The following is a 17,588-nucleotide window of genomic DNA, read 5'->3' as shown; positions in this document are numbered from 1 at the left end:
TTGTTTAATAAAATTCGCAGTCATTCAACAAAAAAATTAATACGTCTCTATTGTAATGGTTTAGTAAAACAGTCAGACAATAACAACGAAGTATAAACTTTGTAATTAACGTTCATGCACACAAACGTATGTACCTCTCTTGTCTGGAGAGTTAGTGAGTTGTCCTGTAAACTGTGTAATATCATAACATTCAAGGACACAAAATTATGTACCTCTCTTGTCTGGAGAGTTAGTGAGTTGTCCTGTAAACTATGTAATATCATAACATTCAAGGACACACAAACTTATGTACCTCTCTAGTCTGAAGAGTTAGTGAGTTGTCCTGGTTGACTGTAAACGTTGTACGTGTCTGAGTGTCGTCGACCGTCACAGACACAGATGTGTCGGGTCTCAGGGACTGTGTCGCAAACTCTGCCAGGGCCTGGAGTCCAACTGCTGTGTCCTAGAAGTTTGTGTTGTGAAAACGAAAGTTAACTGTAATCAAATTGTCCCATAAGCTAACTTGTAAATAAAACTTCGGCATCTGGATTTGTCGAAGTCTTAATAGCAGAATGGACGAAGAGATAAACACACTTAGGAGAGTTAAGCTTTGTAAAATCGTAAAGTTTAGACTAGTTTTGGGCTATTAAGCTTTGTAAAATCATAAAGTTTAGACTAGTTTTGGGCTAGTATTACTGCCTGTGTTAAATGTGTTATTACTATTAAAATTTGTTAACAAATGTTTTGCTATTCAGTGTTAAATGTCCCGAACCTACAAACTGTTCGGACGCTGAAATGATGTATTTTCAATTTATTTATAGATTTGTATCACACACCAAGTGCTATATAACCTACATTGGTATTTTAAAATACAAACTGTGCGCTATGGTTAGAAAAATAAATGTTAAGTTAAAGAGATTTGCTGCCATGCTTTTAAATACTGCCGATTTTGTATGTATGCATTAATTCATGCAGTGATTCATTCATATTTTACTGAAATTTGTCAAGTCGGGTGACGCACCATTTTATAAAACTCTGTTCACGCCCAAATAAGTTATTCTAGCAATCTGATATCATGTTGTCCCCACACCAGTTAACTCCCAACTTGCTCTAACTTTCCTAGTGTCTTTTATCTAAACCTGCTGATACTTCATCGAGGTTCAGCTATTTCCGGTACGTGGTACGATCTCACCTGGGTGGAGACGAAGCCTCCTTGTGGGTTTCTTTGTGACGTCAGCCACGTGACTGCAGGGACCGCCTCCTCCAGACGACCCAGGGTCACGAAGGTCAACACGGTGTAGGATGTGGTGATGACGTCAGCAGACCTGGCCTGCTTGTGGACTGGACGCCATCTTGACGGATGTTCTTGCTTCTCTTCGTCTGAACTGTCCGCTCTCCAGTAGAGAAGGCCGCCTAAATTCGATAGTAATTTGTCGAAAATCTTATGAAATTGTTAGTTTTTTTTTAAAGATGTATTCTTCTTCTTATTACTTTTATCATTATCATTATTATTATTATTTCTATTGTTATCTTTTTAGAATCTATTTGTATTAATAGAATTTTGTTGTGTTTGCTCTATTATACGAAAGCAATGGAGATCCAGTACACATTGATAAGTTAAGTTTTCTGTTCTGTTCTTGCATTATTCTGGACTGCATGCAGAACACAATAATACGAATTTATTTTTTATTAAAAAATAAATTATTATAAAACAAAAGTAGTAAACTAAAATTAAATATTACGAAGAAATATTGACCACAAAGATTAAGAAAATAACTACTTGTAGTAATTATTTAATGAATGCACAAAATCTTCATATAAAACCGAAATTTGTTTTCTTCTTAATTATATAAAAACACATTAAATGTGCGTCAGTATGTCATTACCTTCACGTCATTATATTCACGTGAATATGTCATTACATCAACAAGTCATTACCTTCACGGCCACATGTCATGACATCAACATGTCACTACATCAACATGTCATTACATCAACATGTCACTACATCAACATGTCATTGCATCAACATGTCATTACATCAACATGTCATTGCAGCAACATGTCATTACATCAACATGTCATTACATCAACATGTCATTGCATCAACATGTCATTGCATCAACATGTCATTACATCAACATGTCATTACATCAACATGTCATCACCTTCTCTAACGGCATGAGACAAAAGTTTATCAACCACCACTTTTGCCTTGGAGCTCCCTGACTTGACCAAAGCATAACTGACCACAGCAAGCGTGTATGGGTCACTCAGGACGTCTCTCTCAACTAATTCTTCCAGAAACTGTGTGGCTCCTAGGTTGATTTCGGTGCTGTGGAAATGGGCTTTGCATGGTTGGTTTAACTTGCAATCCTGTGGACAAAATAAAGTTGAGTAGATAGTGGATTTATTTGTCGTTTCCCTAAAGCTGTTAAAGTTAAATCTAGGATAGGTGTCATAACAAGGACTAGCATTAGTGATATTGTCAATATGTCAGACCAAAAACCTACATGTTCGACAAAATACCGACTAAATACCCAACTGTTCAACTAAAAACCCAACAGTTCAACTAAAAACCCAGCTGCTCAACAAAAACAGACCAAAAATCTACCTGTTCGACCAAAGCCTACCAAATACCCACCTGTTTGACCAAAAACCCACCTGCTCAACAAAAACCGACCAAAACCCCTACCTGTTCAGCCAAAAACCGACCAAAAACCCACTTATTCACCAAAAACCCACCTGCTCAACAAAAACCGACCAAATACCCACCTGTTTGACCAAAAACCCACCTGTTTGACCAAAAACCCACCTGTTTGCCCAAATCCCACCTGCTCAACAAAAACCTACCAAATACCTACCTGTTTGACCAAAACCCACCTGTTTGACCAAAAACCCACCTGTTCAGGCACCTCCTCCTTCTGTGAGGCCGCCCAGACGCTGAACATCACAAATGACGTCAAAACAGGAATCGATACCTTTAAAACAACAAACGTCGTAGCTTAATTAAATACGAAATCCACGTGACTTTAGTTAGAATTATTCATTAAAATATTTGCAATCGATTTTTGCAATCGAGTGTTAAGCAGTTATCTAGCCAGAAGCAAACACAGATATTCACAAACATTTCGTGAAATTCGTCTTTTGCTGTTTGTGAGTTAGAAATCTTAGCATGGGGTTAGCAATTTTTTGGTGAAAATGGTCAGTCACTGCTGACCACTGGGGTAAGTCTGGAATTCTATTGCATGGAAGGAATTACTTGAGCAACGACTTGCCCACATTGTATGACAAAAATACTTTTTTTTTTTTTTTTTTTTTTTTAGCTGGAGGGGATTGAAGTTGGTATATTGAAAAAAAAACAAGCATTTGATCTTAGAAGTATCGCGTTCATAAATGTTTGGTACAGAATCATTAAAAGCTGATTACCAGAGGATCGTCGAAATCACAAGAAATACGCATAGTTTTAACAGTGCAGAAAAAAAAGCAAATTTAATCTGGCAACATAAAAATTCATACATTTACACAACACCATAGAAACGTATAAAATCGATGTTTGTTAACTATCTACGTGTTTAAAGTCTAAAAACACAATGCTATACACTTTCAAACCAAACCTTAGCTGTGTTACGACGATCCCTAGACAGTTCATTGAAGGAGCCGTCCGGATTCTTGTGCGTGTGTAGCCATTGTAGAGCGTTCTTAATCACATACAGATTAACGTCTGTGTAGTCACGTGCCTCGTATAACACACTGCTCACCAGTGCTGTAAGCCTGTAAGTGTAATGAACAATGATATATAATGTTATACAATGGTATTACATAGACTCTACACACTTGTAGTCATATATGGTGAGTGGAAACAAGATCTCAGAAATACGATATATATATATATATATATATATATATATATATATATATATATATATATATATATATATATATATATATATATATATATATATATATATATATATATATATATATATATATATTTATTTATTTATTTATTTATTTATTTATTTATTTATTTATTTATTTAAATATAATATATGAGAACGTGTATACACATGAACTTGCATATATGCGTGTGCATGTACGGGGACGCATATGTATATGTTTCGTAAATCAAATTAAATACCTACCAGACACTTCCACTTTCATCTGAAGCACCGTGTCTACTGAAGCTATTATCTTGTCTTTTGAACGCCATCAATGTTTGTAAACCTGAATTGGAATTAAAAACACAGGTCATCTTTAGAAGAATGTGTATGTTGTAATGACATGACGTTTTCTTAGAATGCTGTTACTGATTGTTGAGTTGCCTACACATTGTTTGTGTGCAAATGTGTACAAACACAATTTTTGAAACATTATTAATTTAGTCACAATAACTACTTATTGTGAATCAAATTGAAATTCAATGTAATTACGAATTTGGCTATCACTTGTTAAGAATTAGTTTAGTTTATTAGTGTTGAGTAAATAATAAAATGTCTACCATTATTAGTCTAGTTCTTGCTTTTAATTAAGATGTGTGCTAGTTTAAATCAGTGTTAAATTCAAGCGAATTATTAACTGTAACCGATTCATTACCTTTTGTTGAAGAGAAACGGATACAACGTTTGGACTTGTGACTATAGACTATGTTTGTGGGGAGGGGGGGGGGTAAATTTCCGGGGGTGGGGGGTGGGAGCAGTGTTCCATCTAAGCTGCGCGGCTGCGCGGCCGCGCAGCACTTTCAAATGTGCCGCGCAGTCATTTTCTGATGCCGCGCACAGATTATCAGAACGTCGGGCAAGACTGATTCACTAAAAAAAAATTGTGGTCAGTGGCTTGAATTAAGCGACATTTTTAGTACCTGTTTTGTTAAACGAACAGTCTTTGTGTTTTGGGGCCTCGACCAAACTGATACTTAAAGCTTGTGACCCCTGGGGGAGGGGGTGACCTCGGTTGTCATACCACAGGTCTAGTTAATGACTTAACTCTCAACTGAGCGGGGCGGGTACCGATGTGATTTCTGGGTGACACTCCCTCTGCTTGATTTAAGGGTTTACCCCAAAACTTACCGTAAAAGGGATTGTGGCTAGTAGCTGACTATGCAAGGTTTTATTTTCTATTGTCACTGCCCTCCCCCATCTTCCAACCCCACCCACCTCCTTGATACTATGACGGTTTATCCAAGTCAGATGCAAATTCTAGGTTACTTAAGGTGGATGTGTTTTACTCTGTTTGGTTTAAGGATTTATATACTGTATATCCAATTCTTGTGATTATTACGTGCACCTGGATCGAACTGTTTCAGTATTCACAGACTGTTTTAGTAAATAAGGAATAAAAGTTTACTACTCAGTGCTTTTTAAAATGTTGAAAAGAAAAATGTGTGTAACAAGCGGTAAAACAATGCAGCAAAAAAAAGCGAGAGATTCGTTTAAACTGGAATGGCTCAAAGTTAAAGTAACAACCGATACGCCAGATTCAAAGAATGTTTCAGTTGAATTAAGAAGCATCTATGAATATTTAGATGAGATTGGACTGAAGTGTAAGTTCTGTGCTGCTAATACTTGTAACAAAACCAACAAAGACAACGAATTTGTCACAGGAAAGCGCTGGGAATCATGGAAGCTTGACTACTGTAAACGTCATTTGTCTCGTGTTCACGAAGAAAATGTTGCGATTTTGTACACTCGCTCAAATGGGACTGGTCTTAAACGTCTGCTGGTTGAAACTAACACTGAGCGAGAAGAACGAATTGAACAAAATGAGACCCAGCGGTCAAACGAGGATCAAGTTCGAATTCTAATGGATAATGTTCTTCTCGCCATTAGGATGAACGCCTCGATGCTGTCGGTACAACTGATTCATAACCACATGGGGAAGTATGTTTCTATACCAGACAGTTGGCAGAACTTCGAGTAGCATCGTTCCACACGCTTATAGTTGATAAAAGTACTGACATAACAGTACATAAAATGCTAATCCTTTATTTTAAATTTCGTCCAGTCAATTCTTTATTCTACAAAATCGTTTTTGGTGGGATAATTCAGCTTACCGCATGTGATGCCTCAGCTCTGGATGCAGCCATAACACAGTACTACACTGAACATCAACTTGATATGAACCGCATGGTAATGATAACATCAGACGGGGCATCGGTTATGTTAGTCCGTAGGAAGGGATTAGCTGCTTTACTGAAGGCTAAGATCCCCCATCTTGTTGAACAGCACTGTGTTGCTCATCGATAAGACTTGACACTTTCTGACGCTTGGAAAGATGTTAATTTGTTTAAAAATATTGAGGTTCTCTTACGCACGGTTTACACCTTATTTAGTCGATCTTCAGTTTAAAGGGCGCACTTAAAGAATTGGCCAAGGTGCATGGTATGGATGTAATTTCTTTTCGACCAATTCATGAAGTTCGTTGGTTGTCACGTCACTTTGCTGTCAGTGCTTTGGTTAGAAATCTTGATGTTTTAGCTGCCTACTGTGAAGAACAAGTCGAAGACTGCAATGATCCTATTTGTTGTTATCTTTTGAAATCATTAAGAGATCCCTTGTATCAAGTTGCTCTGTATACCGTTAATGATGTATTAACTGAATTAGCTAATCTATCAATGTTGTTGCAGCGAAGTAATTTATCATCTATTGAAGCACATCAATTTTGCATTTCTAAAATACGCAAATTAGAAGCACAATACCTGAATGAAGATGTATATTGGAATGATAATGCCAAGAAAATTTTGAATGAAAACGTAGGAATCGACACAAGACAAATCACACAGTTTATACGATCGGTCTGCGATCATTTAAATGTAAGGTTTCAATGAGATGAATTGCAGTTTTGGTCAGCTTTTGATCATACTGGTTTAAAAAATTGTGCATTTGAGTTTGGCGGCAAAGGGATCAAACAACTGTGCGTTAAGTGCAAAGACTTGTTACAAACAACAAATGAAGAGTCATTTATCACGCAATACAATGACTTCAAATTTCAGATCAGTGAAAAACTCAAATCAGGTTCAGTAAATTCACTAACTGAAATCGCAGGAGTTACTTTAAACGATGAGCAATTTAGCTCATTGGCAAAGTTAATTGACATATGCTGTACTTTTCAAGCATCCAGCTCTGATTGCGAGCGAGGTTTTAGTCTTATGAACAGCATTAAAGTGCAAGCACGAAATAGACTTGAAGTCACACATTTGGAGAATCTAATGCGAATTAAATTATATCTAAATGCTGGAGAGGATGAGGATTTAAACAAAGCATATAAGGTGTGGAAGCAAGGCAAGGTTAGACGCGAGAAATTGCAATAAATGCCCCTGAAAGGTTAGCTAATTTTGTTTTCAAGTCAGCTTTTTAAAATGGTTAACATGTTAAACTGTTGTATTTGTATTACCGTTATGGTATTAACATTATTAACATATGATTGCATTACACTAACATAGTAAGTCGATCATATAACATGTTGTCTAAGTATAACTTATAACTTAATTTATATCAAAATGCATGCCTTCATTACTCTGCTTAATTGCAAGCCTAAACATACATATAAAGTTGCCCAAGTCATTTTTAGCACCGCGCACACAACATATTTTTTGCACACACACTCTTGGTCCTTAGAGGGAACATTGGGTGGGAGGGCGGACACTGTTAAAAGTATATATTATTCTATATAAATTCCATTTCGTCCGGAGGGGGGGGGGGGCGGTAGACTTACTTAGGGGTGGGGGTTGCCTTGAAGAACCACTGGTTGTGAAAAATGTAGTTAGGAATTGTTTATTAAACGGTTGTTCTTTCAAGCCATTGTTAACCTAAAAACCTAAAAAAAAAATTCGTAATGCATTACAGGTGTAACTCTTCTAGCGCTATGAAAAACTACCGGTAAGTTTTAAAGAGCAATGAACGATCTTTCCTTACCGTCTTCCAAGCCACGGATGGCTTCAGTGTACATTGATGTCTTGGTCTGGTGTGTAGCGTTGAGGTATTTGGCCAGATAAAGATTCTGTGCGAATTTAAACACACTCAGCTCACCAAAACTTGCCGAGATGGTCTGTAGCGAGGTCAAACTACTCAAACTTGACCCGAGTAAATCTCCTGACAGGTTTTTAAAAAGTTGGTTTAGATAAACTTAAGAGTAAACTAAAGCCGATTGATGAATTAATGACATAATGTTGTTTTGAATTGGTTAAAAATGATCAAAACAGACCTTTATTTTTTAAATATTAAATTACACTAACCTCATACACTAAAGGTAAACATGGGCTGGAAGTATTTTATACTAAAGGTAACTTGGGCTGGAAGTATTTTATACTAAAGGTAAACTTGGGCTGGAAGTATTTTATACTAAAGGTAAGCATGGGCTGGAAGTATTTTATACTAAAGGTAAACATGGGCTGGAAGTATTTTATACTAAAGGTAAACTTGGGCTTGAAGTATTTTCTTGTTTTACTTCATGGTTTAATTAAAGTGATTTAAATATACAATTGCGTTATAATCTTCCACAAACAAATATGACGACCCCCCCCCCCTTTTTCCTCCAAGAACTTAAATAGTATACTATAAAGTTTTAAAGTCTCACCCCAAAACCCAGTATACTATGTAAGTTTCTGTCTATATATATCTATTAATGGGACGATGCTTAAGGGTACCTGTAACGGCGGCCCTGATTCTCTTGGACCCAGGTACCACACCTGTAGGAAAGGTGATGTTCAGGGACTTGACAAAACTCGTGCTGGAGTTGAGCGTGACGTAGACAGGGTTGTTGAACGTGAGTGGCGCCCCCTCTAACTGATGAAAACAAAAACATGAATGTATTATTACCACGCAGTTGACTTCGGGTAATGTTTCTCTAGATATTATAAACTCGTAATATAAGCAATGTTTTAAAGTAGAGTTAAATACATGTACTTTTGTATATATTATACATGCAAGTAAACACTTTTCTTGCAAAATCTTTTGTTTTGATTATCTTTACACTTTGATGTATTTTATGATTTGGTTGAAGCACGATTCTGACTCGATATTTAAAAAAGGTTTTAATTTCGCTGACCTTGACATTGACCTGACCTCGTACAGCGTCAGCCGCCATTGAAGATTTGGCAGACACGTCCAGGTCCAGTGCCCCAGCCACAGATGCCAGGATTGGGAAGTAGGTCACACCTTGCTGGTTGGAACCCACCTGGATATGTCATTAGTAATCCATGAGGGTTAACAGGAAATATTCACTATATAAAACCTTTAGCTTTTACTTGTCAAACCGTACACAATATTGGTTAATTTTAAAAAACGCAAATTATTTAGGTTGTCACGGAATCTCGCAAAAGTTCATGCTATCAACCCATTAGGTTCTTTGCTACTCTTTACAAGATACTGAAATAGACTAGGCCTGAGTTAGGTGTAAAATTCCGAGTCTTTCAAACCCAACCCATTTGAAAGTTATCAACTATAAACAATACTCACCTGAAGATTAACCTCAACGTTTTCATCAATTAAGTTCTCTGTTCCGTTTTTACTTATCTTGATAAACTTGAACGCGGGGTCTGGTTTTAAAAACACGCTCACCTGAGAATGTCAATTGTGGTTATTTTTACTTACTCGTATACAAAGTATAGAGGAAGTATTATAGTGGTGCAAAAATGAAATCGACGTTTTACACCTCCCCGAGTCGGAAAAAAATAGTTTTGTAATTTTGTCCCCGTGTGTGTGTGTGTGTGTGTACGTGCGTGTGTGTGTCTGTGTGTCTGTGTGTCTGTAAACACGATAACTCGAGTACCGTTACAACTAGGTTGATAAAATTTCAGATATAAGTATTATATCAGATTTGTAGTTCTGTATCAACTTTTCAGAGATTTTCGGTAACCGGAAATGGAACTAAATCTACTTTTGGTTTTTCAAAAGCCTATACCTTGAATGCTGTTTCAGATTAATAAACCAAATTTCACCTATACGTAAAAGATATTCTTCTATGCCATCCATCGAATTTTGAGTAAATTCTGGTGACTGGAAGTAGTACTTTACACTATTTCCGATTTCTCAAAAAACGCATTTGAATTTATAAATTACTAATATTCCGCACTTTTATACACACATTGTTTGTTGTTTGCTGTTCGCTTGGTGCTTATTCTTTTTTCTACGAGATTCTTTTCTGTTTTTTTTTTTAAAGTTTAAGTAATTAAAAATTGATTTAAAAACGTCTTTATCCCGACTTGTTATATCAGAGAAAGTTTAGGGGAGATCACTCCCGCTTTATTTTAAAACGCCGCATCAAATTAGTTATCTCTTACAATATTAATACCAAAATCCCTAAAATCCATTTTTAATTACAGTTTAAATTAATTTTAAAAATATATTCTGGAAAAAGTGGCTTTATTTAAAAATTAGAGCTATTAATATTTTGGAACAAATATAAATAACCAATACACTACTATAGCAAAAGAACTATTTGTTAATGTAGATTAGAGAAAAATATATGGGGTAGTTGTGGTAGTTATTCGAAGTTTGCCTGGCTAATGGGAGATGACTCCGGCGGTGTTAATAAAAAAAGAAAGAAAGTCTATTAGAGATAGTGCTTGTACAAATTATCGTGATTAAAATTTGAATTAAATCTTTAGGTCAACCCACCGTGAGGTTCTGTGGGAGATAGTTGTAGACTGTCGCCTGTAGAACAAATTGTTCATGTCTTGTCACAGAGCGTGGGTGGTTGAGGCTCACAAAAAAAGGTTTGAACACTGTCAGCTGTAAAGGTGAGGGATATATCACAGTTATAAAGGTGACTATTGAAATGCCATGAAATGTCTATATTGAACTATTCTCAACTACATTCAAAAGGTATATTAGGATGTTGAAATGAATTAAATTATCTTAGTTTTTACCCAAAATAGCAGTGATTTGATACAAACGGGAAATTTTAACTAAATACAAAAAAAATTGAGCGGTTACAACATTTACCATTACAGTTGATCGTACTTCAGTTCCTAAAAGCTCAATACAATCAAAATTGGGTGATTTAAAAAATGACAATTTTTTTTATACTTCAGAAAGAGGAGATCAACTTGTCGGCTGCTTGTTGGTGGAAGCCAGTGGCATAGGCAGGGGGTTGTTAGTGGAAACCAGTGGCATAGGCGGGGGGGGGGGGGTTGTTGGTGGAAGCCAGTGACATAGGCAGGTGGTTGTTGGTGGAAGCCAGTGGCATAGTCTAGGGGTTGTTAGTGGAAACCAGAGGCATAGTCTAGGGGTTGTTAGTGGAAGCCAGTGGCATAGGCAGGGGATTTTTGGTGGAAACCAGAGGCATAGTCTAGGGGTTGTTGGTGGAAGGCAGTGGAATAGGCAGGTGGTTGTTGGTGGAAGCCAGAGGTATAGGCAGGTGGTTGTTGGTGGAAGCCAGAGGCATAGGCAGGGGGTTGTTGGTGGAAGCCAGAGGCATAGTCTAGGGTTTGTTGGTGGAAGGCAGTGGAATAGGCAGGGGGTTGTTGGTGGAAGCCAGTGGCATAGGCAGGTGGTTGTTGGTGGAAGCCAGAGGCATAGGCAGGGGGTTGTTGGTGGAAACCAGAGGCATAGTCTAGGGTTTGTTGGTGGAAGGCAGTGGAATAGGCAGGGGGTTGTTGGTGGAAGCCAGTGGCATAGGCGGGGGGGTTGTTGGTGGAAGCCAGTGGCATAGGCAGGTGGTTGTTGGTGGAAGCCAGTGGAATAGGCAGGTGGTTGTTGGTGGAAGCCAGAGGCATAGGCAGGAGGTTGTTAGAAGTAAGCAGATGTTTTCCAGCTTTTGGTGGTCGCTTTCAGTGCTTACAGTTTCAAAATTTGAATTTGTCATATATTATAAATTGAAGTTTTTCTTCTTCTTTTGAGTTCTTTTATTTTTTGTTGTTGGAATAGATTACCTTCAACGCAATTAAGTAAAAAAATCAACTTGTTATGCATCATATAAGCTGTTGATTCCGATTTCAGCCTGCTTTTTTTTTTCTTGGATTTGCTTCCATACCCTTTGTTCAACCAAGAACAAACTGCAAAGCAGCAGTTGTCTGATTTTGGAGTTGTCTCTCCTAGAAGAGTTACTGTCTCCAGCTGTCGAGCCTCATATGCCCGAGGGTTCGAACTCGAGATGTAAATCGGAAACTCATTATATATATATATATATATATATATATATATATATATATATATATATATATATATATATATATATGTATATATATATGTTACGGTCAAAGCCCGAAGTCGGCCAATGCTAGGATTGGCCGGCCAATCCGCGCATTGGCCAATATCGCCTCCCATAGGTCGGTCAAAGTCCGAAACTTTGCTTGATTTCGGCCTTTGGCCGGCCAATCCGCAGACTGGCCAAGGTGGACCGGCACAAAGTCTTAACTAGAAGATCATCTGGCTAGGGACGACCGGCCAAAGTCCAAATTAGAAGATCATGAGCAGATTTTGGTTTTTTTTATGCCGTAAGGATCATGAAATTAGGTCTTTATTGATTATTAATTGAAGTAAATGACAGAAACATTCAAATTTGTTATTTTACTATAGTCTCAATCTATCAATATCATCATTTGTTACAACAAGTTGAACTTGTAAGGTATTTAGAATTATATTGCAGCTTGTTATTTTTACACTTGCAGCGATTTGTTGTGCACTTAGTTGTGCAATTGCAGCGGGTGTAGCCTTGGTCCCCAGTCAATGATTGTGAAGATGCGATGGTTCGTAGTGATTTTTCCTCAGTGCCAACTGACGACAATAAGAGCAGTTTTTCGTGAAGAATTGAAAACTCACTTCTAGCATACAGTTGTTTTAGAACACCATGTTCCGTTCCTAATTTGTAGAAACCGCCCTCCACGCTCATGACAACTGCAATCACGCTTCGGGGATCACCGTGACCTCTGTCAACATCTGGAAAACGGATGCGTACATAGTCAGCCACTTCACCATCTTCAAATTTTTTATTTGATGTTTTAAGCATCTTAGCACCTTGAGTTTGCTAGCTAGTATGAGCTGCTTATCTGTGTTTCATGATGTCTTGTTTGTTGTGACACAATCTGCAGGTAATGTTCCCTCCGTACCCTTCGTCTGCTTCATTAGGTATTCCACAAATAGCATGGACATCGTTGCCACCAGATCCAAAAAAATGAGCTGCACTACAATGTTTTTCACAAACTATATAGAATCTGTTGGCCACATTATTGTCACGCAACTGGTCTGGGCGTTCCGCCACGGCAGTAGATGTGTTAGCTGAGGATGTCGTTGCATTTATGGCAACCTCCATTTCTTGTTCAATGTTCTCAAGATCTTCCTCAGTAACTATTTTATCGAGAGCCCATATATGGAAACTAACATGGATTTACATTTTTTTCTTTTGACAGCCATCTGCTATGTCTGTCTCATGGTCTGACGGCCCTTTTGATCCATGTCGCCTTACATATAGAATGCTATACAAACAATACGATACTCTCAATGAAAACGCACCCAGAATAATGAAAATGCGATCACAACTTAGTCTAGATAGAACATTGGCCAGGACATCCCAGCCAATGCGCGCATTGGCCGGCCAATGTACGAAATACGCTGTCAAGTTTAAGCACTTCGGACTTTGGCCAGTACGTCCCGGCCAGTGCGCGCATTGGCCGGCCAATGTACGAAATACGATCTTAGTTCTAAGTTCTTCGGGCTTTGGCCAAGAGAGCCGGCCAATCCGCGCATTGGCCGGCCAATCCGGGGTTTGGCCGCACTTCGGGCTTTGACCGTAACATATATATAAATATAAATATATATATATCGATGGTCACGGTCGCAAACCGTCTAACTCAAAAAAATTCGATTTTCTTTTTTTTACATAAATCAAAAGCCAATATGATTCCCCATAATGCCTGAAAATATTATAGAAATCTGTAGAATGATTATTGAGATATAATCATTTGAACAAACCGCCTATTATTTCTAGCGCTAAAAATCTCGGCGCAAAACGAATATCGCTATATTTGTCAGTTCACTTTTGATCGGGAACGCAGTCGCACGCCGTAATCACACAATTTTACAGCACAGCAGTACTTATAGGTAAGGATATTTGATTAATTATATTCAACTATTCTATTAAATTTTATTATTTTAAAGAATAATAAACAAATAGTATTTGCTTAATATAGCCTATTTCCTGATTTTCAAAAACCAAACTGATTTGTTTACAATTTTTTAGGCTAACACAATGCTTTTAAAATAGATCTTCATTCTAGAATCAATATATAAATCAAAACAATATAATTCGAATAATATTTCCACAAGAATGTGCAATAAATTTAATAATTGTTAATTCACTACTAGAGCTTAGCTTTAGATTGAGGGTCAGTGGCGTAGCGAGGTCGGGTGTCACCCGGTGCGGCACTTAATGGTGTCACCCCCCCAGAGGCATAGAGACCCTTCCCAGGGACAAACTTTCAAATTTTCGATTTGCACCCCCCCCTCAAACTTTCGATTTGCACCCCCCCCCCCTCGAGTTTTTCTCTATATATTTTGCTATTTTTTGCCTTGGTGTCACCCCCCTAAATGGTGTCACCCGGTGCGGTCCGCACCCCCCGCCCCCCCCCCCTCGCTACGCCCCTGTTGAGGGTTTAGATACGTGTTAAGAAATGTTTATATGGTAAGTTACAAAATGTTTGGCGTACATGTTCAACGACATGGTTAGTTGTCTTTAGTAAATGCTTTTATGATTAATTTTTCAACAGACAAGCCTATCTCAACACACCAGCCTCTCTCAACATACCAGCCTCTCTCAGCATACCAGCCTCTCTCAGCATACCAGCCTCTCTCAGCATACCAGCCTCTCTCAGCATACCAGCCTCTCTCAGTATACCAGCCTCTCACAACAGACCAGTCTTACCACATAACAGACCAGCCTCTCTCGACAGACCAGCCTCTCTCAATAGACCAGCCTCTCTTAACAGATCAGCCTCTCTCAACATACCAGCCTCTCTCATCATACCAGCCTCTCTCAGCATACCAGCCTCTCACAACATACCAGCCTCTCACAACATACCAGCCTCTCTCAACAAACCAGCCTCTCTCAACAGACCAGCCTCTCTCAACAGACCAGTCTCTCTCAACAGACCAGCCTCTCAACATACCAGCCTCTCTTAACAGATCAGCCTCTCTTAACAAACCAGCCTCTCTCAACATACCAGCCTCACTCGACAGACCAGCCTCTCTCAAAAGAATAGCCTCTCTCAACATATCAGAGGCGTAGCGGGGGGGGGGGGGACGTATGTCCCCGGGCGCCGACCTTAGGGGGGCGCCAAATTGAAAGTTTGAGGGGGGTGCAAATGAAAAGTTCGAGGGGGGGTGCAAATCGAAAGTTTGAGGGGGGGGGTGCAAATGAAAAGTTCGGGAAGGGTCGCTACGCCTCTGCAACATATCAGTCTCTCTCAACATACCAGCCTCTCTCAACAGACCAGCCTCTCTCAACAGACCAGACTCTCTCAACAGACCAGCCTCTCTCAACATACCAGCCTCTCTCAACATACCAGCATCTTTCAACAGTCCATTCTTACCATACAAGAAACCAGACACTCTCAAACGATTAGTCTTACCATACAAGACACCAGCCTTTCTCAACAGATCAGTCATAACATACAATAGACCAGCCTCACATAACTGACATTAGACACCAACCTCTCTCAAAAAGACCAGCCTACCATACAAGAGACCAGCCGATCACAGAAGACCAGCCAGACCTATCAAGAATTTAAAGCGACAGATATTCGTGCACTGCAGTACAACCATGATGCTACAATCTACTTCAAAGTGAATTAACAGATAGCTGGCAATTGCTAAGCTAGGGTCGTAAGATTATTATCTCATCCGTAGCACCTGACAAGTTGTACAAGAGCAGAAAAAAAAGATAAAAGTTGTCATATTTGAGCACCTAAAAGCAAGCCATAAACACACCTTTTTATGATGATTTCCCTGGTTTTAAAAAATATGTTGCCATTTTAATGTTTCTTTATGTGACGTTTATTCAAAGAATAAATTTTTAAAATAAACACATTTTTTGTGTTACATTTTTGTAAAAAAAGTAAACATTAAGTCAGTATTAATGTGATTAGTGTGTTATGTCTCATTCATAATATATCTGACAATACGGTTTCTGTTTTTACTATTATCATTCTACAAACCCAGCACCCACCAGATTTAGTAAAATAAACTGTGAGAATAGAAAGATGTAATAAATAAAACATAACCTTCAACAGTTAACAAGTCTAGTGCTAAATACAGACATAATGAATACAGTCGAAAGCGATAAAGCCATACTAAAACATCTGTACTAAAAATTAAACTGACCCCATAATGTAGAATAAACTCAAATAATTAAAATATGAGCCCAAAACTATAATCTAAATATTATGAAGTGTTAATTATAACTTAAAAACATAAACATAACTAAATCACGTTCATTGGACAAAACGAACGAACGCGGTTGAGACCGAAATTCTCGGTTCAAAACGGCCTAGTCTGCGCGCGCACAGATATACGGTTTGCACCGAGAATTTTAGACCGAGCAAACCGTCTATCTTTTTAAACCTGCTTTAATTTTGTAAATATCAACAAAACCCATTTTAAAACGCTACAGTATAGTCGGTAGAGAGTTTCTTCGGAGATATCTTTAAAAAAAATTTGTATTAGAGCGATTGAGAAGGAAATAATCAGTTTTTTGTCTCTCCTGTAAAATTTACATTTTCGGAGTTAGACGGTTTGCGACCGAGACCATCGATATATATATATATATATATATATATATATATATATATATATATATATATATATATATATATATATATATATATATATATATATATATATATATATATATATATATAAACATGCCTACGCTACTGTGGGAGTATTCTGTGTCGCCATTTACGTGAAGGCAGTATCCAGGAAACTCGCGAGCTAGTTAAGTTATCTTGTTTAACCTTTAACCTTTTTAATTCTGTGTTAACCGTGACATGAAACCAGCATCTGGTAAATCCACGCGTTAGTAAAGGTATACTGTGTTACCTTTGACGTGTCACGAGCTAGTAAAGGCATCCTGTGTTACCTTTGACGTGGAGGGAGCGACACCCAGTCCTGAGATCTGGTTTGTGGCGAATGCACTGGCGACCCAGGAAGTTAAGGTGTCAGGTACTGTCGACCTCAAGGTAGATTTTCCATCTTTGCTGCCATTTCAAAGACACAATACTGGAGTAAATGTTTTTCATAACTATATTCTTATTTTGTTAATTTTACAACTGTGAATAAGAGATACAATTTCGGAAATTCTGACTACTATTTTTTTCACTTTTATTAATTGTTTTATCTATTAAAATGAGCATTTATAAACGAAATAACAATGCTTTCTAGTGTAAATTTTGTTTGTTTAATTAAAAAATAAATCACTAAACGTCTGGAAAAGAAGACCCTCTTTTCTAGTGTGAAAATATGTGAAACGCCGTTCAAAAAAGCCTAGCAAGTAATTATTTGTTGTTGTTGTTGTATTGGGGTTTAAAGTCCGCTTTCAAACTTACGTTTATATCGCAGACTATTTTTGGTGGTTAGTTCGTGGTTTTTGTGTATATACAGTTTGGTTTCATTTGT

At 37.8% G+C, this 17,588-nt stretch overlaps 2 protein-coding genes across 2 annotated transcripts in view; both read right to left on the bottom strand.

Annotated features, from left to right (window-relative positions):
* LOC131938548 (CD109 antigen-like) overlaps nucleotides 1-11,199 on the bottom strand; it is a 47,857-nt gene extending 36,658 nt beyond the window's left edge. The window contains exons 1-5 of the mRNA XM_059296622.1: nucleotides 11,191-11,199; nucleotides 10,596-10,709; nucleotides 9,435-9,536; nucleotides 9,025-9,153; nucleotides 8,624-8,762 (exon numbers count right to left, since the gene is read on the bottom strand). Coding sequence (XP_059152605.1) covers nucleotides 8,624-8,762; nucleotides 9,025-9,153; nucleotides 9,435-9,536; nucleotides 10,596-10,709; nucleotides 11,191-11,199 — 493 coding nt within the window. The remainder of the gene's footprint in view (nucleotides 1-8,623; nucleotides 8,763-9,024; nucleotides 9,154-9,434; nucleotides 9,537-10,595; nucleotides 10,710-11,190) is intronic.
* Nucleotides 11,200-11,212: 13 nt separating this feature from the next.
* On the bottom strand, nucleotides 11,213-11,695 carry LOC131938547 (uncharacterized). Its single transcript, XM_059296621.1, has one exon. It carries the CDS (start codon nucleotides 11,693-11,695, stop codon nucleotides 11,213-11,215), a length of 483 nt encoding a protein of 160 aa, XP_059152604.1.
* Between the last annotated feature and the right edge of the window lie 5,893 nt (nucleotides 11,696-17,588).

The sequence above is a fragment of the Physella acuta genome, unplaced genomic scaffold (assembly GCF_028476545.2).
Source record: "Physella acuta isolate Inbredline_101_S28 unplaced genomic scaffold, ASM2847654v3 ptg000247l, whole genome shotgun sequence".
In the NCBI taxonomy this organism is placed as follows: domain Eukaryota; kingdom Metazoa; phylum Mollusca; class Gastropoda; family Physidae; genus Physella; species Physella acuta.
This window is presented reverse-complemented; position numbering and strand designations above follow the sequence as displayed.

What these genes read in the sequence shown, in the direction of transcription:
- LOC131938547 (XM_059296621.1), bottom strand. Translation starts at nt 11,695, where the DNA reads ATGCCTCTGGCTTCCACCAACAACCACCTGCCTATTCCACTGGCTTCC.